Here is a 24,616-nt window from a genome sequence, read left to right as displayed (position 1 = left end):
TTTTTAAGGCTGTTGGTGTAAGACAAGGTATAAAGGATGATAAGTCAACAGATTTGGCTGGAAGTGGCAAAAATCAATCATCATTTATCAAAGGAGAAGCAGACGGAGCTAAAACAATGTTTTCTCCAAGCTGAAAGTGGATGTAGACTACGTCATTAAGCAATCTGCTTGAATTGTAACACGTTGCATACGCATGTCTACGCGTGGAAGCTCAACATTTCTCAAATATGAATTTCCTACATGACCATTGCTTCATCACACAAAATAATGGTGTATGAGTGATGTCTTCCCTGTGTCAAGGATACCCAGGAGGGCTATTAATAATCACACCAAAGTAGCAAGAATTACTGCAGATACAATCTCTCTGGTTCAGAAAAAGATGCCAATAAATAACGCCTTGTAGCTGTTTGTCAAACTCTTTAACTGCCTGGTCAACCAAATGGTTGACCATTTGCTCAGGGAAATGAAGGTTGGAAGTTGAAAAGGCAGTTAAAGGGTTAAGGTACAGGATGCCGACCGCACTTACCAGGGTAAATGGAAGGAGTCAGTTACTGTTAAATTGAGATTAAGCATTTTGCTTTGGTCAGTTAACTTTTTATGGGTTCCATATGTGTTTGATTTTTATAAAAATCTAAAAAGCCACCCATCTGTTTAGAAAAGAAGCAATTTACTGTCATTGTCACAATGGGGAGGAGGATTTGAAGACCCAAATTCAGAGACCAGGAGGCAGAGTTGAATCTTGAAGATTTAATGACGAACAGAGGCAGACAGTGGAGTATATAAGGGGAACTGAACAAAGGATGGGCTAATGAGCTGAATATGGAGCAGGTGAAAGTGGAACTAACTTGAAGAAGGAAGCCTGGGGGAAAGGAAACAATCACAAGGGGGCAACAGAGAGTAACTAAAGACTGCGTAAATACAATGGAAAATAAACCAAAGATCAACAAAACAGAACAACTGAAAACTAAAAACTACCAAATGGGGAGAACCATAACAGTCATGGAGCTGATCACCAGCCATTACTCCAAATAAAGCTTTAGTTTTCTTTATACGAGATGTACGCAATCATGTGACAAAATGAAACTTAAAAGATAAAGAAATTAACATATGCAACCATTTTAAAATTATAATTTCATAAACAATTGGGTTTTTGAAGAAACCATCCCCTTACTTGTATAAGAAACAGGATGCCTTTCGTCCGTGTTGTTTGTAATATTGTGCGATGCCATCATCTCCACCATGCTTGGTTCGCAGCCTGTCCACATCCAGTCTCCATCCCTGGGTGTTGTACTGATACACTTCAGAACAGCTGACTTCAAGCTGCAGACGTGGCGACAAAACCCACTCTACTTTCTCCTCCACCGTCTGTTCACACCAATGTCTGCAATGGGACATTTATGGTACATAAATAATGGCAGGTTGTTTAATTATAAAGTTTATCATTAAACCAAGGAGCTGGTATATTATGGAACATAAGAGGCATGTTTTCAAATATAGTAAAACTAAGAAAAATTTTGTTTTTTTTCTTGTTTTTTTTTTTTTTTTTTTATGTGATTTTACTAGTGTAGAAACTGAAAATCTTTGGCTTTATCAAATTGGTTCATTCATTTGGCTCTATTGTAAATCTATGTCAGATTTAAAGGCTAATGCACAGACAGAGCATAAAAGTATATGGCATCATGCATGCATAAGTTGCAAATAGAAAATTACTATAGAACTAAAGACTTGTAATTCAGTCTTGATGTAAAATCTTGAAATTATATATAATATGTAATTACCATAACAATGTAATCAATACACGTATATAACATCTACATCATCACTTCATCACTTTTTATTATTATCTAGTGACTATTAATAACAGGAAGGTGAGATGCAGCTACAGAGGAGCCGAGCGGGTGGTGATGTCATGAGTACGCTTCTATTCCAATCGACCCATGTTTATGCTGTGTGTGCTGTGTGTTCGTTCTCCCCGAGTCCATACACTCCCATGTTTTTGAGAATTGAGAATCGGCCTAGGATACGGTGACCAGATGTCCCCGTCCCCTAGCTAAAGCCGATCCGGGAAATGTTCCTGAATTTACCGTTCTATGAATGAGGGGGAAAAGGTTGCGTGTAGACTGTTATTAAAGTAGAACGAGCGTGTGAGCAGTTTAAGGGCATAAACAGTTGTTTGGAACAGTGTGAAACACTTTTAAGGAGAGGTCCGGTCATATTCAGAATTCAAATTTCTGAAAGTAGCCTACTTTACTTTACACACTGTTCAATAAATGATAAGTGTTTTTAGTTAGGAATAATTTACATTTGAATGTGCTTTACTGGAGTTTAACATACATGCAAGTGTGTTTATTTTGCTCTTGGGAGGTGGGGTCTTTAAATAAAAATTTGCATCATAGCCTGCAACACATGTTTCGGCATGGCGTGGTGCCGAGCAAACAAAGCAGCGGGTGTGTCACCGACCATGGATCCCAAGGGGAGAAAAAGGAAGATGCCTGATGAGAACAGAGGTTTCAAAGAAGAATGGACCGAATAATTTGCCGTCATTATCAATGTGGAAGGATTGCCTGCATTTTTGCTTTGTAATGAGAGGTTGTCAAAAAATAAAAAAGAATATGCGACATTTGCTCCAGGATGAACATTAAATTATGAATGCTTATTATATACGTTACTCAACAAAATTAAGGTAACACTTTGTAATTAGAGCATAGCATCAAGTTTATTAAACTTCTGGGATATTGATTTGGTCAGGTAAGTAGCAGAGGGGGTTGTTAATCAATTTCAGCTGCTTTGGTGTTAATGAAATTAGCAACAGGTGCATTAGCTGAGCAACAATGGGACGAGCATCAAAACAGGAATGGCTTTTAATGTTTTCTTCCGGAAAGATTTGTTTTTTTTTGTTTTTTTGGTCCAATATGGCTCTTTGAAAAGTTTGGGTTGCCGACCGCTGATTTATACCACTTAGGAAGTTGAGGCATTCACCAATTACAACAACTCTAAGGACAGAAATATCAAGTTCACTAGAAAGGATGTCAAGAACAACATGTTGCCCTTTGTGGACTGTGCTGTGGCAAAATTAAGGACAATGGTAGTCTTAATACTGAGGTTTACTGGAAACCTACACATATAGACCAATACTAGCATTTTGGCTTTTATTAACCACTGGACCATAAACTTTCTGTGATCAGAATTCTGAGTTACCAGCTAACAATATTCCTTCAGTTGCAGAGAAGAAACTAAAGGAACAAAAAGATGTTAGGAAATCACTTGAATCATCTGGTTATTCATACTGGGCGTTTTTTAAGCTGGCCAAAACAAATAGCAGGAAGAAAAACAGAGGAGAAAAGATAGGGATGCAAAAACATTGTAATTCCATATGTGTCAGGAATTTCTGAGAAACCCAGAATTTTCTCCAAACACAACATACTGGTGAATTATATACCCAACAAGACACTCCAAGAAAAAGATGTTCATCCTAAAGACAGAACACCCCAACCTAAGCTGTGCTTAGTTGTTTATGCAATCCTGTGCAGTAAGAACTGTATAGTCTCCTGTATTGGAGAACCAAACAACAGACACATGGCATAGCATAGGAGAGCCAATAACTCTGGATAAGATTCAGCTGTATACCTGAAGAACAAATGACTAACTATTGAAGACCAAAATGTTCCGACTTTGGTCAAAGAGGACAGATGGTTTGAAAGGGAGGTGAAGGAAGCTAGCTTTGTGAAAACAGAATCCCAATAGCCCATCAGTGAACAGAGGGGGAGGATTGCGGGTTCAACTTCCAAGCATTTACAATTCATTCTTGGAACTCGTTCCAAAGAAATTACATAAGACCTCCCATCATAATTCAAAAGGGCAAATTACATAGCCCATACACAACAAAAGACTACAGCAATTCAGAAGACAATGGCGTGGCTATTGGACTTGCATCTAACTTATTAATGTGTGCTGGAGGATGGACCTCCATGCTGCTCAAATACAGCAACTATGCAACTAGAATTTGCTCTGGTTGAACCCAAAAGAATCCTGGATAGGTGTTGAAAAAGCTTCTGTCAAGGTTTGGTTGAGGTTTTGAGGACCCAAATGCAGAGACAAGGAGGCACAGGTGAATTTTTGAGGATTTAATTGAATAACTGAGGCAAAAATCTAAAAACCAAACAACAAAATACATGGAACCAAAAAACAGACAACTTCATGGGATTAAACTCCTGTTGGGAGCCAAGAAAAGATGAGGAACCAGCACTGAGGAACTGCACAGGGAGAGTATATATGGGAGACTGAACAAAGACAGGACTAATTAGCTGATTGGGAGCAGGTGTGAACAGAGGCTTCTAGAAGGATGCTAGGGAAAAGGAGACCAACACAAGAGGGCAACAGAGGGCAACCAAGGTAAACCTAAGGACTCAAATATGTCCAGAAATCACCACAAAATAAGATTTAAACCAATAAAATTATAAAAACAAAGAAAAACATGGATCAAAGTGAAACTAAATACGGTACTCAAAAGAAAACTTAACAAAACCAAGACCGTGATAGCTTCAAAAAACTAAGCAAAAGTCCAGTTAGCTTCCAGTGTAAGTCTGTTTTATGGTTGCAATGACCTGGATGGTTGAGAATTTACACAGTTATAATCCCATATAAATCTTTAAAACAAAAGTTGCAAAGTTTATTGACAATAGTTTGTTCTGTAGGAAAATGTTTACATTGGAATATGTTTTTTATTTATTTATTTATTTATTTATTTATTTATTTATTTATTTATTTATTTATTTATTTATTTATTTATTATGTCATTTATAGTTTCTATATCAAAACTCACATGCTGACATAGAAAAGAAAAAGATGTAGTTTGAAGAAGAAAAAAAAAAAAAAAGTTATAATACACAACTTCTCTTAAAACAGGGGTTCCCAAAGTGGGGCTCAGGACTTCCCGGGAGGTCATGAGACACCAAGTGACACCAAGTTTTCACACCGATCACATCATTGTGATGTGATCGGTGAGGTACACAAACAAACAACATATATTGGGAATTAAATAAATGTCGATGTCCCATGAAAAAAAAAAAATTAACACTAAAAGGGTCGATGTAACAATGACCTTTTTGTTAGCTGTTAGCAATATTATTAAATTATAAAATATTAAATAATTAGATAATTATCAATTATAAAACTTAAATAATTAGATGTCTGAATGAATGAATAAAAACAAACATAAAAAATGCTGAATTAAATAAATGATTAACTAAATAGGCTACTTAAGCATCTAAAAAGATTTGTATCTTATTTTAAAACTGGATATAAATACTTCCCCTTACATGTAAAGTAAATATAGAGTGAAGTTATTAAGTGAATATGTATTGTTAGGGGGAGGCCAGCCTTTTTCATTGTTATATTTTTGAGTCACACCCTAAAATATTTGGGAACTACTGTCGTAAAAACTAAAGCCTAAACCACTAAGCACCAATCAACCATGGATATAGATGCATCTGACAACACAAAGCAGAAAATATGAAATAATAATAAAGAAAAAACATAATCTTATCAATGATACAGAGCTGTGTTTTTTACTTATAATAGAATACTTTATTCTTAAAAGTAAAAATTTACGATCCCTTTGTGGTTTTCGAAGACAGATTTTTCATTAGATTTATTACGTAAATAAAAATTTAATTTTTTTAGCTCCGACTTTAGGTTCTGACTTTAAAAGCCTCCGTCTCTCTCTGATTAAAAATGCTATCCCTTTGATGACATCATGAATTACTATTTTAAATCTAGCTATCTTCTGTTGCATTTACTTTGAGCTGAGGTAAAATCAGGTGAAAAATGGAGCATTTGTTGTAACTTTACTAATGTTTCGTAGAACTCACCCAGCTCCAACCACAGGCTGTAAACCCAACAGGATCAGAAGACCTAGTTTCATAATTCTCTCCATAATCTTTGTCTTTACAGCTTCTGAAAAACATGAGTGTTTGAATATTCTATTATTACATTCTTAAGTTTAATAAAATTCACAACTATATTTCTTACTCCAACATAGAATAAAAAAACAGGTCGGAGGTTCAAGGGAAAAAGCTTTTCACACAGGTCTACAGCCTCACGAACATCTGTCAGTCAATATTTCACTTGTGTGATCAAATATAGAAGTATACATTAAATCAAACTTGGGTTAGTTATTTTTAATCCTGCCTTCATTTATTAAAAAGACACACTTACCTTCAAAATCATGAGATGATAGTTAAAGTTTCACCTTTAATAAGTGGTTCTATCAACTTATTTCCCTAAGAGAAGTGAGAGATACTGTTAGAGGTGGCGGAGCTGAAGTTGTTGGGGGGTTTAAGTTTGGGGGTAATAGACGGGACAAACAATGGCACTTTAGCCTGCTGCCATTGGATGTAAGGGTCAGTGTAACAGCTGCAGACACAGGTATTGGACACTGAACCTGTGACCTACAGTAAACGCATCTGAATTATCTCCAACCAGCGTTATGTGACGCCGATGTTGGTGTGGCAGCGCAGCCTCGGCTCTGGGACAAAGGGATATTTGTTTGAGCTTAATCCTCTGAGGGAAAGCGTTTTCGGGAAGGATGATGATGACATGAATTTAGTCAAGCATGTCCAGAGACATGAGATCTAAAAACCCTCTAAAGTCACCCGATATCCTAAGTAGGACCTCCTGATGGGAGACAAAGGAGGCTCAAACACAGCTGTGACCACAGTAATGAAAGAAAAGAGAAACTGCAGTAATCTTGTTACTGGTAGTTTTCTTTAGAGGCTCAGTTGGCCAAGGAATTGTGTACAGATTGACCAATTGACTCCTACATGTAACAGACAGTATATTGATGGAGATATTGTAACAAGCTGAGTCAGTGTGTGGTCTTCATCATCATTTCTGGGAAGATTTGTGATTGGAGTTGCCGTTATGAGGATGAGGATGTTTTTAGCACATGCTGCTAAGGTTGACATTAGCTACGCTAATTAAAAGCATATATATTCGTTTAGAGCTTCAGTACCTTACAAAACATCACTTCAACGTTTCACATTTTGCCACTGAAGTGTATATTCTATTGGGATTTTATCTAATAAAATACAGAGCATTTCCATTCTCACGGAATACCATTTATCCATTTGATTAAGGCCCGCATTAAACCCGATAAAAATGATTATGTCGATTATCTTTAAAGGAAAAGTCCGGTCAGAAAGGAATAATCAATGGATCATTATCTATACCTAAAACTAATACGTTCGTGGTGATTTGATAGATTTAGCATTAATAAATAAAAAAAAGCAGTAGGATTTTGTAATACATTGGGTAAAAGTGAAAAAAAAATTTGTTCTTTCAGCTTTCCGATTCCTGATCCTCCACGGACGGGTTTGTCGTTGTCAACTTGAAGAGGGAGGATTTGCCATCGAACTTCTGGCGAGAGAAAAAACCCGTATTATGTAGCCAACATTTGGAAGAAGAATGTTTTCAAGATGACTTGGAAAATAGCGCGTTGTGACAAACACCAGATACAGCACTGGGACTTGATCAACAGCCGATACCGCACCGTGACGTCACAAACCAGTAGATGGCAGTAGTGTTCTTTGACAAACATGGATGCCTCCAGTAAAGCACATTTAAATGAAAATTACTCTTAATCAATAAGACTAATCATTTATTGAATGGTAATTTAATGATTTCATATTTAAATTACTTTCAGAAGTTTGAATTCTGAATATGAGCGGACTTCTGCTTTAAAGTTATGTCTCAGCGGGTGACAAACTACAGCTAACGAAGACCTGAACACAACATCAACAGAGCAAATAAGCCTTTATAATTCCTTTTTTTTTCAATTATACCAAGTAAAATAATTAGGACCAAAAATAAAAATGAATTCACGACTTTTAAACCAAAATCAACTACGGTAAATGTTGGTCAAAATCAAATCTACTGCCACTTTTTAGCACTCTAAGCATTGGATAAAAACCCTATGCACCCAATAACCTAAAGATGTTCCCTGACTTGTTATTAATTGTTGTGTTAAAAAAGCTGGAAAAAAGTTTTCCAAGTCCAGATTTATCTGGACTTGTTAAGGAACATTATGGAACTAATACCAAGCCAAGATGATGATAAAAACTAGAAACCTAGAGTGTTGTTTCTCTGACTGTGACTAACTGGGAGCTGGCTCAGAGCTCGTCTGCCTGGCTGTTTACAGTTGCCTTTTTTTTTATCTATGCTTCTTTTTCTATGTCTGCTTCTGTCTCCTTGAACCCCAGTCGGCCTCAGCAGATGGCCGCTCACACTGAGCCTGGTTCTGCTGGAGGTTTCTTCCTGTTCAAAGGGAGTTTTTCCTCTCCACTGTCGCTACAAGCATGCTTAGTGTGAGGGATTGCTGATGAGTCAATGAGTTGATGCAATCAACTGGTTTCATTATTCTCTCCATAATGTTTGTCTCTACAGCTTCTGTAAGACAACAGGCTGTTTTCATATTTTATTATTAAAATATGCTGATGAAGGTTCTCAGTCATCCAGGTCATAGTCATCCCGTAAAAATTCAAAAAATATCCACTGGACTTGGTTTTCAAGATTTGAAGACGTTTCGCCACCTCTCCAGGAAGCTTTCTCAATTCAAATGTTTATTATTAAAATCTTAAGTATAATAAAATTCACAACTATATTTATTCCTCCAACATATAATAAAAAAAACAGCTCGGAGGTTCAAGGGAAAAAGCTATTTACACACATCTACAGCCTCATGAACATCTGTTGGAAGTCAATATTTCACTTGTGTAATTAAATATAGAAGTATACATAAATCGAACTTGGGTTAATATTAATTCTGATTTAATTATTTTATTAAAAGACAAACTTACCTTCAAAATCATGAAATAATAGTTAAAGTTTCATCTTTAAAAGTGGTCCTATCCAGGCATGGATGGATGGATGGATGGATGGATGGATGGATGGATGGATGGATGGATGGATGGATGGATGGATGGATGGATGGATGGATGGATGGATGGATGGATGGATGGATGGATGGATGGATGGATGGATGGATGGATCGTTTCCCCTTTAAGCTCCACAGGGGCGGATTTAGGAAATTTGGGTCCCTAGGCAAAGAGATGCAGCGGGACTTCTGAACTGAGAAGACAACACATAAAATAGACCCACTATACAGATAGAGGGGGGTGAAACACACTTAAGATTATATATAATATTTTTATATATGTTATATATATATATATATATATATATATATATATATATATATATATATATATATATATATATATATATATATATATATATATATATATATATATATATATATATATATATATATATATATATATACTTATGGCATTTTATTGAAAGTAATTTTATCAAAAATATATTTAATGTGCAAAAATAAGCAATTATTGTATTGACCATACATGTAAATAGAGCTTTGTGGGCAACTGCCTAGTATTGCCGAATGGTAAACCCCCCCAGAAGTTGCATTAGTGATTATCCTTCTTCACAAGCAGCAAAATCTAATTTACAGATTTGTCTCACGTATCGTTGACAGCCAAAGTCTATGTATTGAAAGTTATATTTCAATCATTTTTACTCTTTTATTTCTGCTTTAATTCTTGTAGGTTTATTCTATTTCAATTTTAAGTGCATCTCACCTGTGAGTCTGACTCTGCATCTGTCTCTGAGTCCTTGCTGATTACAAAAAGATATGTTGAGATTAAATATAGTTGTAAACTTGATTGTAAACGTGGAGCAATGTCTTATTACATGTTAAATATTCCATTAAATTGAATGTCATCCCTTTGTTTGGTTGAGTAGCAATTTGTTTAAACATGCAATTAAGTCAATTAAGCCTGTTAAATGGGTTAGTTAGTAAAGAAGGTAACACTTATGCCCTACAATCTGGTTTCTTATTGCATGATGTCCCTAAATGCACGCAAGTATAATAATTTATTCAAATAATTCAAATCTGATGAAGAATGCAGCTGGAGAAAAAAATGTACTGGCTATTGTTTAACTGTTCCTTTATCATATCTGCTGATAAAAAGCTTTAATGGTTAACCTAAATGTGTTTCTTTTCTTTTAAATGAAGGCTAATAAAAAGAAAAGAAGGGCAAAGGTTTGTTCTTGTTATGTTGAAACAACTTGTAAAATATTGTTTAGATATAGACAGAAGCAATGCACAACAGAGGATTTGTATCACCTTTTGACTTTAATCTCAGAATCCTGACTGAATTCTGACAATAAAAAGTCAGAATTCAGTCAGGATTCTGAGATTAAAGTCAGAATTCAGTCAGGATTCTGAGATTAAAGTCAGAATTCAGTCAGGATTCTGAGATTAAAGTCAGAATTCAGTCAGGATTCTGAGATTAAAGTCAGAATTCTGACTTTTTTCTCAGAATTCTGACTTTAATCTCAGAATTCTGACTGAATTCTGACAATAAAAAAGTCAGAATTCTGAAAAAACGTCAGAATTCTGAGATTAAAGTCAGAATTCTGAGAAAAAAGTCAGAATTCTGAGATTAAAGTCAGAATTCTGAGAAAAAAGTCAGAATTCTGACTTCTTTCCCATACTAAACTGAAATAAAATGTAAAAATCAGTTAACTTTTTTTTTCAACTGGCCCGTAGTCCAGGCAGCTGTTTTATTTAATATATATTAGTATAACAGACCAACATGGGGACAGCTGTGTTTCAGGATTGATCTGGCCTTCCTTCATTCGGACCATGTTCCATCTAATCTGCTTTACTTTAATGCAAAGTTTTTCACCAACGCCACACTGCTCACTGTTAATTTTCTTTCACCTTTCAAATTACTTTTCATAATCATTTATTTATCAGTTCATTTATATCAAATATTTGCTTCCTGTATTGCTAAAATATTTTTTCATTAACATGCTTTTTTCAGTATTTATTTCAACTGTTTTTATTTACTTCCATTTCTTTCTTATTTCTACTTTGACCTTATTAGTTCCATTGCTGCTGAAAGAAGGCAGCTGTTTTGCTTTCTGGACGCCCAGTGATTATGTCGTAACATTTGCTGCAAGCCAAACTGTCTCTGTCCCTGATTGGTAGAACATAAGATTCACAGTAAGCAGATAAGCATTATTTCTTTATTGTACAATAGACCTTCCTGCAGCTGCTGAACTGGGACCACTGGACCTACCTGTCTTAAAGCATTGAAGGAGCAACAGCAGGTACTTTTAGACATTTATATGATATTTTTTAGAAAGGCTGCACTTGTTCCTGGGTATGGCTTTGTCACATTAATGTTGTAGTAAGCAGTGCTGTTATTAGTGTAGTCTGGGTCGGGTAAAGATGCAGCCTGGAGGTGAGGGTTCTGACATTTTATGTTGATAAGAGCCCTCACTAAACAATTCTGTGAAAAAGAAAATAAAAACAAATGTCCCATAAGTTTCAAGCGGCATCATTTTGTTAAATGTTATGTATTTACAGCTTATTCTGGGCTTAAAACTAGCATATAACTGGTATATTTTCAGGTATGAGTTTGTTGGCCAAGTTTATGAATACAAATGAAAGGATTTTGACTTCTGTTTCTATCTCTTGCAGATATATTTTCTTGCATAAATTTTATTTTATAAGTTTAAAACAACAACTCAGTATCTAAAACCAACAGCCTTTATTAGTACAGCAGAGTGTTTAAACCTTTTTTCTTTTTTTTAAACTTATTGGCTTTAAAGACAGGCTGTATTTACATTCCTCACGTCTTTCTGTATGCAGCAGGTAAACACCATCTTCTTCTACGCCTCTAGCCCTCCGTTTATTTGTTTTATAGCTGCCACAAGCACAAAAACTATTAATCATCATTGTTTACTATGCACAGCCGTTTGAAAGCTTGGCTTCTACTGTATCTTCTTTTTATTGATTGATTGACTGACTTTATTGGTCTCACAGTGGATAAATTTACATGTTAATCAGCTCAAATGTTCAAAGGAGAAGAATAATGTGCCAAAGGAAGAAAAAGGTGCATGGGGTATATACAGTGCATCCACATATGAAGGCTTTTTAAAAAAAAATTTATTGCATTTCCACTGGTTTATGTTGATTGTTGCCTTGCTATTTTCTGGGGGAATGCAGCATCAATGTCTACAGCTTCTATGCCCCTGCTCCAAGTGTGAACAGCCCAGTATGACAACCTAATGCATAAGTATAACTCAGGCTTCAGGAATCAGGTGAAGGAAAGATGAGTTGAAGGATAAAGAACTGCTTGATAATGTGAACTGTGTCAAAAAGCATGAGTAATGGATATGGTTCTATACTGCAAGAAGAAAGGCACATTTTGCAGACTCCTGCGCAGCTTTTTAACTTTTCACAATCAACCAAAATGTCTGGAACATGCATAACTCTGATAAATTCTCTCAGCTAGCTGTGCTAAGCCTGCTCCTTGCTTGCTTAAATTGACCTTTGCAGCTGGCTGTCTGTGTGATCATGACCTATATAATGAACCAGACTACCATCCAATCAAAGTATTCCTGACAAATACTGTAGAATAAAAGCAACCAATTACAACCAGCAGATCAAAATACCAAACCTAGAGCAGCAGAAATTACGAAACCAAACGGTTGGATTTGATAAAAAGACAAATTGATATTTATTTTAGCCTAAGAATATTTAATCCACTGGCTAAAGTTCATTTTAGGTCATATACTTGTGCTTTGATTTAGCTACAGGTGTGGATTATTTTTTGTGTGTGTGTCATTTCATGTCTTCAAGCAGCTGTGAGGTGATGCAAAACTTTAACTTCCTTAAAAGAAACGCCATCTAATCCGGATCACATATTCTTTTATTTTGCTGTACATGTTTGGATACAAACAGAGGAGAAGTAACATAGACCCTTCTTGACTTCTGCTCTATCATGTTTTCTTTTGTTTATTCAAATATGATGTTTTGTTTAGTTGTTTGTTGTCATACTCATATTTGAGAGCCAGCATAAGGCATTGTAAAACTGTTTTTGGACTGAAATGCTAAAAAACTAGATCAAAGGTCACTGTTTAAACATGTTGAACATTACAGTACTTTTTTTTTTTTTTTTTTTTACAGTTCCCTCTGCAGGCTCAGATATGATGACTGTGATAACTACCTTTTTATTACCTCATTTCACTCCCAGATAAACCTGTTGTCCTTGTTATTTTCCTCCTGGAAAGCTCACAATAATCTTGAGTGGAAGTGCATGCATAAGACCACTCTGCCATTTTTTGTGGAAGTACTTTTAAAGATATTTCTGCAGAAAATTCATTGTACATTTCATATTTACTATTGTTGTAATTAAATAATCATTTAACCAAATACTTGAACAGGTATTTTAAACACAAAAATATTCTGTAAATGTAAACTAAAGATATTTAAAAATCTGCAATATGTGTTTATCATGAGTTAACTGTGGACACATAGTTTATATTTATATTAGGATGCATTTAACATACTTGGAAATGTGCTTATCAAAGGTATATAAATGCTTTTATGTTAGCGTGTCTTGAGACTAAATAAGAAAAATACAACATGCCCTACCTTGAGATCTAAGGTAGAACATTAAGACTCATGCATATAATACAGGTTTGTTTATCAGCCATCCAAGGCAAGGAAAGTATATTTGTATAGCACAATTCAGCACCAGGACAATTCAAATTGCTTTACATGAATTAAACAATAAAATATAATAAAAGTAGAAGCAGAAAAAAAGGAAATGTAGCGTTTAGTTAACAGAGGATTGGGATGGCAGTGATTTTTTTTCCTTTTTTATTACTGTGGCTGATATGTGTTTGTGTTCGTTCCGAGATAAAAGAAAGTAGACATAAGTTATAAAACTAGATAAAGGTAATAAGAAAGATGTGATAATTCAGATGTGAAATGAAGAGGAATGAAAGAAAGATTCAGTACAATAGGCTTTAAGGTTTTAGGGGGGAATTATTTAAATTAAAGGCAAAGATATAACACCTATTATTGTAATTGTTAGGTATTTGTGGTTAGGATTTCAACTTCAAATAAATTACTAAACGTAACATTAATGCAGTGAATCATATTTTTTAATTGTGTTTCAGCAATGAAGGTTCTCCTTATGCTGCAACTGTTCTATTTGGCTGGCTGCAGTACTTCCAGAAGCAGAGAGTATGCTCATCACGGTGCAGCCATGTTTGCAGACCTCACTGTGCAGGAGATGAAAGCTGTCCGATCCTACCTGCATGGTATTCCGGATATGAAACTAACAGATGCCCGAAGCAAAACTCTGAAGAGGAACAGTGTCCTGCTCATGGAACTCCACCTACCTAAAAAGCATGAGGCCCTCAGAGCACTGGACCGTGGTCAGGCCAAACCCCCTCGTCAAGCTCGTGTGATCATCCTGTTTGGGGACCAGGCCAAGCCAAATGTCACCGAGTTTATTGTGGGTCCGCTCCCATCCCCAAGATCTCACCAAGTCAGGACAATCAAGGGGCACAAAACAGTTCAGTTTGAGTCCAGGCCGATAACCATTGTAGAGTACGACCATATTGAAAACCTCCTAAAGAAGATTGCAGTTCAAGCTCATAAGCTTATTTTTGAGACCACAGGAGGCTTTTCCTATGTAAACTGTTCCAACCGATGTCTGACGTTCTCAGACATTGCTCCCCGTGGGCTTGCTCCAGGTGAAAGGAGGACGTGGATCATGTTGCAGAAGTTTGTAGAAGGTTATTTCATTCATCCGATTGGATTTGAAGTACTGATCAACCATAAGGATCTAGATCCAGACAAGTGGACTGTTGAGAAAGTCTGGTACAATAACATGTATTTTGATAGCGTTGGGAAGCTGGTAGAAAAGTATGAATCAGGAGAAGTGGAGAAGTTGAGACTGCCTGATCACAACGACGAAGACTTTTACTCCACCTACATACCCCGAGGTCACAGTAACACACCGACTAATATCCATGGGCCAAAGCTTGTTGAGCCCCAGGGACATCGCTACTTCATTGATAAGAACTTTGTTGAGTATGCTGGATGGTCCTTTGCATACCGAGTCCGTTCTTCTGCTGGCCTTCAAGTCTTTGACTTGCGCTTCAATGGACAAAGAATAGCTTATGAAATCAGTCTCCAGGAAGCTATTGCCTTTTATGCTGGAGATACTCCTGCTGCCATGCAAACAAAGTACATTGATGCAGGCTGGGCTATGGGCTCCTCAACATATGAACTCGCCCCTGGAATTGACTGCCCAGAAATTGCTACATTCATTGACCTTTACCACTACTTTGACACAGACAAACCTCTGCACCACAAAAAAGCTTTGTGTATTTTCGAGATGACAACGGCTTTGCCCCTAAGGAGGCATTTTGATTCTGACTTTCAAGGAGGCTACAACTTCTATGGAGGTCTGGAGAACACTGTACTGGTGTTGCGGACAACCTCAACAGTTTACAATTACGATTACATCTGGGACTTCCTGTTTTACACAAATGGAGTGGTGGAGGTAAAAGTCAGTGCTACAGGCTACATCCACGCTACTTTCTTCACACCTAATGGGCTTAACTACGGCACAAAGGTATACAACCATGTGCTGGGCAACTTGCACACTCATCTCGTCCATTACAAGGTAGACCTGGATATTGTAGGTGAGTATTATGTCACACTCACCAACTTCTCTGGTCAAAATTTACAACTTCCTCTAAATTTGCAAAATCAGACAAAAAACAGACGAGAGAGCCATGTGTCTAAAATTCATTATAGTAATCTTGAGATTGGACCCAGTTCAGTCCATAAAAAAGCAACAAAACAAAAACAACAACAAAAAAACTTTTCTAGTAAGCAAAATATGCCTCAAATCCAATGTATCATACATCACACCTTAAAACAGGTGCAAAAGTGCTTATACCCACGAGATCTTCAAAGAAGGTGCAAAGTGTTTTGTATTTGCAATTCAGCAAACAGAGTGGGCCAACCTTTTTATGCGTGTTTACCTTTATCAATATGCAGATTATAATTTAAAGATGAAAGTGTGATGATTCAATAGTGGACAATATGTATATGTAAACATTTACCAGATGCAAGTAAGTTTCCAAACCCAAAAACTTAAATGTAGCCATAGTTTTAAGCATTCTATTTTTAGAACTATGGAAAGTAATAAAAGTCTGTGCTCATTTTAACTTAACAACAGTTAAAAAATAATATTAATAAAGGAAAAACATCTATGAAGGTAGGCCCAAAGTAATGCAACAAACACTCTATACAATTAAGACAAAGCAATAACATTTCTCACCCAATTCAGCAAAGCACTGTTATGTTTTATATGTTTGCACCTGTTTTATGGTATAAAATTTTTTATATTTAGTTTCAATTATATTCATTATATTCTTTAGTATATACATTAGTGCCACATAAACTTCAATTAACATTATAGTCATTTTTTAAAATCACTATTACTTCTAACTACGTGGCTTAGAACCTCATCTTTCTTTGATGGCTACTCTCAAACAGCCAGCAGAACCCAAAATCAGCTTTTTTAAACAGGGCAGAGCCAACCCCTTTAGTATTTTTTTACCATTTGGCCAGAAATCACCGTGGATTACCCACAACACACTCACTTATTGCATGTACTAGAAAAAAATATACACATGCAGTTCAGTGCCTCCTTTTAGCCATTTTTTTATTTTTTTTTAAATCACAAAAAATGAAAATCAAATTTGGTGGTTAAAATCTTTCAAGAGGTTTTGCTAATCATTGTAGAACAATTATGTCAAATTGTTTGTTGTTTTTTTTACAGCAAAACTCCTTCTTTTAAGTTGGGTTTAAGCTAAAAAAGTATGGTTAGGAAGATTAAAGTTCTAGGTTTCCGAGGAAAAGATTTATAGCTATAAATTAAGCTCAAACTATGACTTTCATCATAGGCTGGACAAAGCTGTTGTTTAACAGTAAAGGATTCGCCGCACTGATAAAGTGAAAGTTTTTTTCTCATTCAAAGCTATATATGGGATTGCTTTTACTGTTATCTTTTAATCCAATGAAATCGTAAGACATTTTGTCTTTGATGACTTGTCCTTACAGATAAAATGCACCTAACCCGTCTTTTAACCAAATATGTAGAAGTTATAATTATTGTATGCAATACTCCTCAGGCACCATAATATGCCAAGATATTGAATGCTTTGCTTAGGCGGCCATAAAATGCAATGTGTGCGTTATATCTGGCTCTTATAGTATATTAGCTTAACTAAGGAATTGGGAAAACTTTGTGCTGTAAAGAAAACAGTATCCTTTCACAGACATCTTTCCTGAATATATATATATATTTTTTTTTTTTTGTGAAACAGATCGAAGGAACAGCTTTGAAACAATAGACCTGAAATATGTGAACTTCACCAATCCCTGGAGCCCCGAGAATTTCATCATCCAGTCTAAACTCCACAGGACAGAACGCAAGACAGAGCGATCAGCAGCATTCCGCTTTGGCAAAAAGTTCCCTCGCTATGTTCACTTTTACAACTCCAATGAGAAAAACAAATGGGGACACAATAAGGGTTACCGTATTCAGTTTAACTCACATGCAAACAGTGTCCTTCCCAGGGGCTGGAAAGAGGAAGTTGGCATCAGCTGGTCAAGGTAAACTGAAATCTTTGTCATTTAATATATAAGTGTCATGTTGAACCATACAAACCAAGTGAGGCATGTCTTTATGCCTATATTACTACTGAACAAGTTGGAAACTGCTTGGTTTTCTACTTCCTCATGTATGTAGAGCTGTTATCTTGTAGTTTGTGCTGTAAACCCTCTCCTGGATTTGGCCAGAAGAGTAGGTACAAGTCAAAAAGCTGCACTGAGTTTAAAAGCTGCAAACACAATCCTTTGTGCATCTCAATTTCTGCAGAGAACGAATGCGCATCATTGTAACTCAGCCTCAAAGTAGCCCTGAAGTACTGAATGCCTCCCCTCTCATTCACATGGACTCCTTCATTAGTGCTTCCTGCATTATGTCACAAATAGGAGCTTTTCTAGTCAGTGTAATAATTCATACTGACTCTGTTGCATTGCAATATGATGCAGAGCTTCCCTTTGTCCTTCAGAAAAACAGATAAAATCTAGTTTTGATAGATAACTCAGCAAAATGTCTCGAAATCTTAAAAACAAATGAGCTAGAGACTTCTTACTGCTCTTGGTTAGCAACTAGGGCCACTGGTTGCTCAGGATGGAACCCTTGGCCGACTCTGAACAGGTGAGCCGGCCTTTTAGTGCACAGAGCTACAGTTTAAGTGTTCATTTTTGGCCACTGGATACAAAAAAAAAAACAGCATTCAAGGTTCCTAATTAGTGCAAAATGCAATTCCATCAGCTTTTTCCAATGTGCATTTAAAGTATTGCAATAGAAATGATGGATGAAAATGGGAAACTTTGAAAAAGCTTGAAGAAAAGTTTTTAGTGGTTTTTTTGCTTTTGCAAAAAAAGGCTTAAAACGCATAAGTATCTAGAATAACTGTTTTTAAAATCAGCTCTTATGTAGCAAACTTTTACCTCACATGACTAACCGGCTCTTTCGACTGTCTGGATCCTGCTGGATGATACTAATATGTGCAAAAACATGGCTGGAAGCAACATCGCCATCACTAGCTGACACGTAACATCAGAACAACTTCTCCGATAGCGACACATTCATTCAAACTTTCCTCCTCCTTTATTGATTATTGATCCTGTTCATTACAGCCATGAATGGTGAATGTAATTTAATGTTGACGAGAATGTATGACGACCCAGTTAATGGGCTTCAAACCAAATAGTTAAACAGAAAATAAGCAGTTCTGTTTTTTGAACTTTTAAAAAATTGCTTAAAATTTGGACTTGAGTTGGAAGGAAACGCGGGTACAGTCTTTTAACAAAAAGATAAAATTGTCACCAATTGAGGTACCCTTTGTCCAGTAGTTGACCAAGAAGAGGAAGGACAACTGTGCAGGTTTACATACCTTTGACATCCCCAGGAAATCTAGCTGTGAGGAAAATCTTCATGCCAAAGGGTTTTAAAGTGTCCATACTGGGATTCAGAACTCTTTATCAGTTTCTTTTTACTCTACTAGCAATTGAGTTCCTAATCCATCGGATGTTTCTCTCGCATTTTATTCTAAATGGTTCATTCTGTAATAAGGATGTAATGAAATACATTTTCAAACCATTTCTTTTGAAACCTTGGTTTACTTTGGAAACAGTAAGCTGCTGTTCCCTGGTTCTTATTCTCTTTACATTTGGCATCATCTCCCTGCAGATATCCTCTGGCTGTGACACGTCACAGGGACAGTGAAGCTACCAGCAGCACTATGTTCACTCAGAATGACCCGTGGGAACCTGCAGTGTCCTTTGAGGACTACATCCGCAACAATGAAAACATAGTCAATGAGGTACAGCATGAACATTTAGTTACGCTTCAACACTACCATGGTTCTGTGCTGCTTTTAAGACCTTGGAGACGGGTATCATTTAACACCAACTAGATATTCAATGTAGGACATTAGAGTATCTTTTTTTACCTCCTTAAATGGTTCACGAACCAAATTTAGAAGCTTAACAAGTGTTTCTCATTTTTTATTTGTTAAATCAGATTGAAAATGACAGTTTTAGGTCAGTAAAGATTATCCAAAATGTTCATATCATTATTTGGTCAACCACTTATTTATATTTAAATAGATAGATATAGATATAATACTGTATAAGATTCATATAAGTCTTGGCGGTTATTTGGCTAGTTTCTGCTGTAACTCAATCAGGCTTTCATACCGCCTTATACTATACCACCTGCTCATGCTGTATGTCTAACAACCAGGTGGGACTCAGCACCGCAGTGAGGTGGCGCTACTCTGACTTGTCTATCTGGAAGCCAAACTGTCATGATGTTACAAAGTTCTGACACAAAAAATGCAGATAACCGAACAGAGAGACCAGGGAAAAAGGTTTAACGGGTTTTATTGAAGAAGTAAAACAGAGGGAGAAGTGTTGCTATGAACACTGCTCAACCGGAACTTTAAAGTCAGGGGAAGACACAGTGGTTAGTTCAGGCTCAGTAGGGAATTTGACTCGTGAAACTTGAAGAGGATTTGGTTGCCGACTCACGTTTCCAGTGAAGTTGTTGTATCCTTGATTCCTGTCTGTGTGCCGTGGTTCCAGTGTTTGTCAGATTCAGTGGAGGGAGGAGCAGGTTTTACCCAGAATGCGGTTGATAGTTGGAGAATGGAGATACCGACTGCCACTCAGATTTCCTGCGGGACTTGAACGGGTCGTTGTGGAGAATAATCCCTTTCTCAGTGGAAAGCTCAAAACGATCTCTTGGGGAAAGTGGATCCAAACCTCCTGTTTGAACCCCAGCTCAGTTTGAAGCTCAGTTGATCCTTCCAGGGAGAGAAGGTCCAAAAGATCTAGTTAGCAGGACAACTCCCTTCCAAGAGGCAAACACAAAGTTAAATCAGGTTGACAAAAACTCAGCTTGACTCAGCAAACTCAGCTTGGCTAGAGAATCCAAAACTGGCAAACACTCTGGCGTCGAGGTAGTGGCCTTCAGCAGCTTAAGAACACTCCGTCTAACGAGGAAACCATCAGCAGGTGTGTGAGGAGGCGGACCAGAACCAGGCGCCTCCTGGTGGATGACGGGAGACAAACACAGAAACAAAGACACAAAACAGGAGTCCTGACACAAACGAGTAGAAGAGGAATATGAAGCTCACTAGAGTGAAACGCACTGCCTTGGCAATTTGTGCAATTTTATAATGAAAGCCCTAAAAAGAAAAGGCGATGACACATTTGGTCAAAGACATGGTTGAGCAAACTAGGCTACTACGGTCGGACAATTTTACAGAAAGAACTCCATGTCACTCGCACCCCCGCCATGCTTCTGTGTTTTCATATGAGAAGAAAAAGAATCCTGGTTTGCACACTTGAATTAAAGAAAGGAACCAAATATTAGGGTTGGTGACGTAGGTGTAGGATGGAGAAGTTTATCCTGGAACTGAAGGGTTCTCATTGTTGTGTCCTTAGGTCAAACACTTTGTCTGCGTTCTCTACCGATGGCGGTCAGAGGGCCTGGTGGTTCTTTTGTATGGCAGCGCTGCTTTAGCTGTGGCTACATTGGAACTTATCATCAGTATTTGAATGACAGACCCGTAATGTAAAGCAGCTTTGGGAGCTTGGATTCGATGAAACAATATAGAAGAAAAGGAAATGTACAATTTTTAATGATATTACACAAGAAATATTGATTTGTTCTGATAACTGAACTAAAATATGAAAAGTTTGATGTGATGTGACATCACATAGTGAGAAAACTTATTTTATACACTAAAACAATCTTTAAAGGAGGGATGTTTCTTTTCAATTTTAAGTTAATGGAAAAAAAAAAATTTGTGTTGGCTGAAAAAAAACAAAAATATTCTTCTTTTTAATTATGTGCAGGACCTGGTTGCCTGGGTGACAGTAGGCTTCCTGCATGTCCCTCATTCTGAAGACATCCCCAACACAGCAACACCTGGCAACGCTGTGGGCTTCTTCCTCCGACCCTTCAACTTCTTCGATGAAGATCCCTCAGTGGCATCCAGGGGCACCGTCATTGTGCGGCCGGGGCCGGACGGCCAGCCTAAAGTCCAGAGATGGACGCCTGAGGTCATAGGTCACTGTGTGACAGACAAGCCATTCTTTTACAATGGCACCTACGCAGGAGTTTAGAGCAATAAAATGATCATATTGCCAAGTGTTAACATGAAGGGAAAAATGTATCAGAAAATCACGACTAGAAAGGCAGTTCAGGACTTCAAACCTTTTTAATTTTTAAATCTTGAAAATTATACATTTTTTCTATTTAATTTTTAAGCAAATGGATAAAATTAGCCATAATACCATGAGGATACTTTCTTGTTTTGTTTTTTTCTTTTTCATGAAAAACCTAAAAAATTGCACTTGTTTTGAAAATACACACAGGAGGTAAATCCATTACCAGTGGAAAACTAGATGTTATAAGATGGTCCTTGGGAACCTATGCTAATCCCACCTAGCATCTCCATGGATGAGATTTAACAACAGTGAGCATCCAGGATCCAGGATTCTCCACATCCGCCCTCCCCTTCCAAGCAAACATATCAGGATACCACCTGGTTGAGCTGTTGCCTATGGAAACCTAAGTTGCTTTGTATGAAGCAGTTCTGTGCCTCATATATGAATTTTGCAATTATCTGGTCAATTTAATGCTTTTTTAAAATCAAATTCTATCAAATTCCTAAAATAGAGTTAAAGAAAGATGGCCTCTTTTCTTTTTCTTTTTTTTACAGGTATAACGAATGTAAGAACAAGGAACGAAAGGTTTAGGTGAGAATGGATTTTTGCTGCAGTAAGCTGGATTGTGAGAAGAGTAAACATTTTGTGGTTTGGAATAAAGGAATCCACCCAACAGCTTTCAGAAATCAAATAACCTTTTTCTTTATAAGTGTGTGCGGATGTTTTACAATGAACACCGTAAAAGAGGGAGAGCCGTGTCTTTGTCAGTAGATGGGCCGCAGCAGAAAGAAGGAGAAAGGTGAAAACAAGCTTGACCTGGGAAACAGCCATTCTTCAAGGTATTTCCATGGCAACCGTGGCGTTGGATGTCTAGAATTGAAGTAAAAAATTTCAAGAGGAGGGTTAATTCATCCTTTCTTTTTTTTTATTGGTCACCATTTGTCAGAATTTTCCCCATTAATATCCTAGGATTTATGTTTTATATTAAATTAATTTAGTTAACTTTATTATTAACGAAGCAAATGTAGGCCTATGTTTTGTCTATGTTTTCTTTTATTTCAGAAAACATAGACAAGGTCCAGAAAATCAGAAATAAATGTAAAAAAAAAAAAATTAAACAAAATGTTATAAGAAATAGTAGAGAATGAGGAATTAGTGTTGAGCTTAAATAAATGTGCAGATTTAGAGAGAGACTTGCTGCCATCTAGTGTTTCTTCGGTAGATATCTGAATAGATTTTCAAATTCAAAATTCTTTCTTGAAGGTCTTTCTAAAAAATAAAAAAATAAACTTAATAGAGAAGCATGTGTGTTAACTTTCAGTCTGTGCATAATTTTCCTGTCCAACATCATTAAGGCAATGTTAGGCTCATTGTAATTGTCCCATACATGATATTGATGTTTAATTGATCTTTTAATGTATGAATATGAATATTAACCCTTCATGCACACTGCTCACTAAACTAAACAGCTGTTTAAGGATAGATCCCTGCTAGGTGAGGGATGTTGGTTATATTTGCCAAGAACATATTTCAGAGGGACTCTTTGTTTGTCCATACACTGACACCTTCAGGGCACCTGGTGTAAGTTCATTAAAAAAGAAAAACTTTTAACTGACAAATAGCTTAGCTGGAAATGTTGAACAGAACTTAGATAGAAAACTTAATTTTTAAGTTAAATTGTTTCTGTAAAGTTCCTTGTGTTGTGAAATTGTGCCATATAAATAAACTGATTTGAATTGAATTATTTTGTTCACTTACATTTTACTTTATTATAATTAATATAACTATATGAATTAAGGAAAGCATACATTATAAAAGCAAATTTTGAAAGTTATAAAGTTGACATTTTTTTCTAAATGGTCTTACATGTGCTGAGTAGAAAAAAGGAAGACATGCAAAGATATTTTTTTCAAACCAAATGATAAAGCTAAAAGGAGAAGTGTACATTGCCTTGCACTACTACCAACCCATAGTCTCAAACCTATGTATTGTGTGTTTGTGACAGTGTGGGTGTATTAGTGCTGCTGAGGAGGATTACTTATTGTATTTCACTAGCAGGGTCAGGACATTTTCCTAATTATCACCTCGTTTTTAGCTGGAAAAAATAGGTAAACCAAGGTTTAAATTGAGTTGAGGTTAAAGGAAGGATTTGCAATGGCTATGTTTGGTTAAGGCCAGGGTTAGACCATTAATAGTCTTATAAATTAACCAGAAATCAACAGAAATGAATAACACTTCACAACATAGTAAGACAAGTGTTTGTGTGTCTTTTTGGATTGATTGAGGTGATGCCTTTAGCTGGGTTAATTAAAAACACACCCTTCATGTAGTTTTGATAGAAAGGCACTGTTGAGTTTGAAATCTTTCCTAAATCGTGTCTGTAGAAATTCTCGAGCACAGAGAATTTTTAGCTTTTTAGTGAATCAAAATGTATCACATAAAGGTGTTTAAGTTTTCCAGGCAGTTGTTTTTGCTATTTAGGTGTGCGTGTGTCTACTGTAGGTGTTCTTTCATGTTCTGAAGACGAATAGTGTTTTCCATCAAGCCCACAAACACTATTATCTTATCCATATGGAAAATTAATTAAATAAAAAATTTAACCGGCTGGTGATAGGCTAGAAATAATGATGACTTAACAAGCTGGTTGCAGACTAAAGTAGATGAGAACCCAGTTAAGGCAAGGCGAGTCCTCACACTGAGCATGCATGCAGCACTTACCTAACCCTAACGTTTAAACAGGAAGAAACCTCCAGTAAACCAAGCCCAGTGTGAGCGGTTATCTGCTGACTGGGCAAAAGCTTCAAATGACATGAAAAGACTAATGAACACAGGCAAAGAGAACAGAATAAGATCAAAGATAGAGGAAATAAAACAGAAAGTTGCTGGAAACTACGGTGG

The 24,616-nt window shown here is 36.5% G+C and overlaps 2 protein-coding genes across 2 annotated transcripts in view; one reads left to right on the top strand and one right to left on the bottom strand.

The window, feature by feature from the left end:
• Positions 1-6,357, bottom strand: part of scospondin (subcommissural organ spondin) — a gene marked incomplete at its 3' end in the record, with an annotated part of 132,540 nt that extends 126,183 nt beyond the window's left edge. Inside the window, exons 1-3 of the mRNA XM_038298218.1 lie at positions 6,217-6,357; positions 5,871-5,955; positions 1,172-1,381 (exon numbers count right to left, since the gene is read on the bottom strand). Of these exons, the coding sequence (XP_038154146.1) occupies positions 1,172-1,381; positions 5,871-5,935 (275 nt within the window). The remainder of the gene's footprint in view (positions 1-1,171; positions 1,382-5,870; positions 5,956-6,216) is intronic.
• Positions 6,358-11,059: 4,702 nt separating this feature from the next.
• On the top strand, positions 11,060-22,062 carry aoc1 (amine oxidase copper containing 1). The gene is made up of 5 exons (XM_038298199.1): positions 11,060-11,196; positions 14,059-15,597; positions 17,293-17,581; positions 19,230-19,362; positions 21,404-22,062. The coding sequence occupies exons 2-5, from the start codon at positions 14,061-14,063 to the stop codon at positions 21,671-21,673; spliced, it is 2,229 nt and encodes a 742-aa protein (XP_038154127.1). The 5' UTR covers positions 11,060-11,196; positions 14,059-14,060; the 3' UTR covers positions 21,674-22,062.
• The last annotated feature ends 2,554 nt before the right edge of the window (positions 22,063-24,616 follow it).

This window comes from Cyprinodon tularosa, unplaced genomic scaffold, assembly GCF_016077235.1.
Source record: "Cyprinodon tularosa strain WSP-4 unplaced genomic scaffold, ASM1607723v1 ctg402, whole genome shotgun sequence".
Lineage (NCBI taxonomy): Eukaryota > Metazoa > Chordata > Actinopteri > Cyprinodontiformes > Cyprinodontidae > Cyprinodon > Cyprinodon tularosa.
The sequence above is the reverse complement of the archived record's forward strand: the minus strand, read 5'-3'. Positions and strand labels throughout refer to the sequence as shown.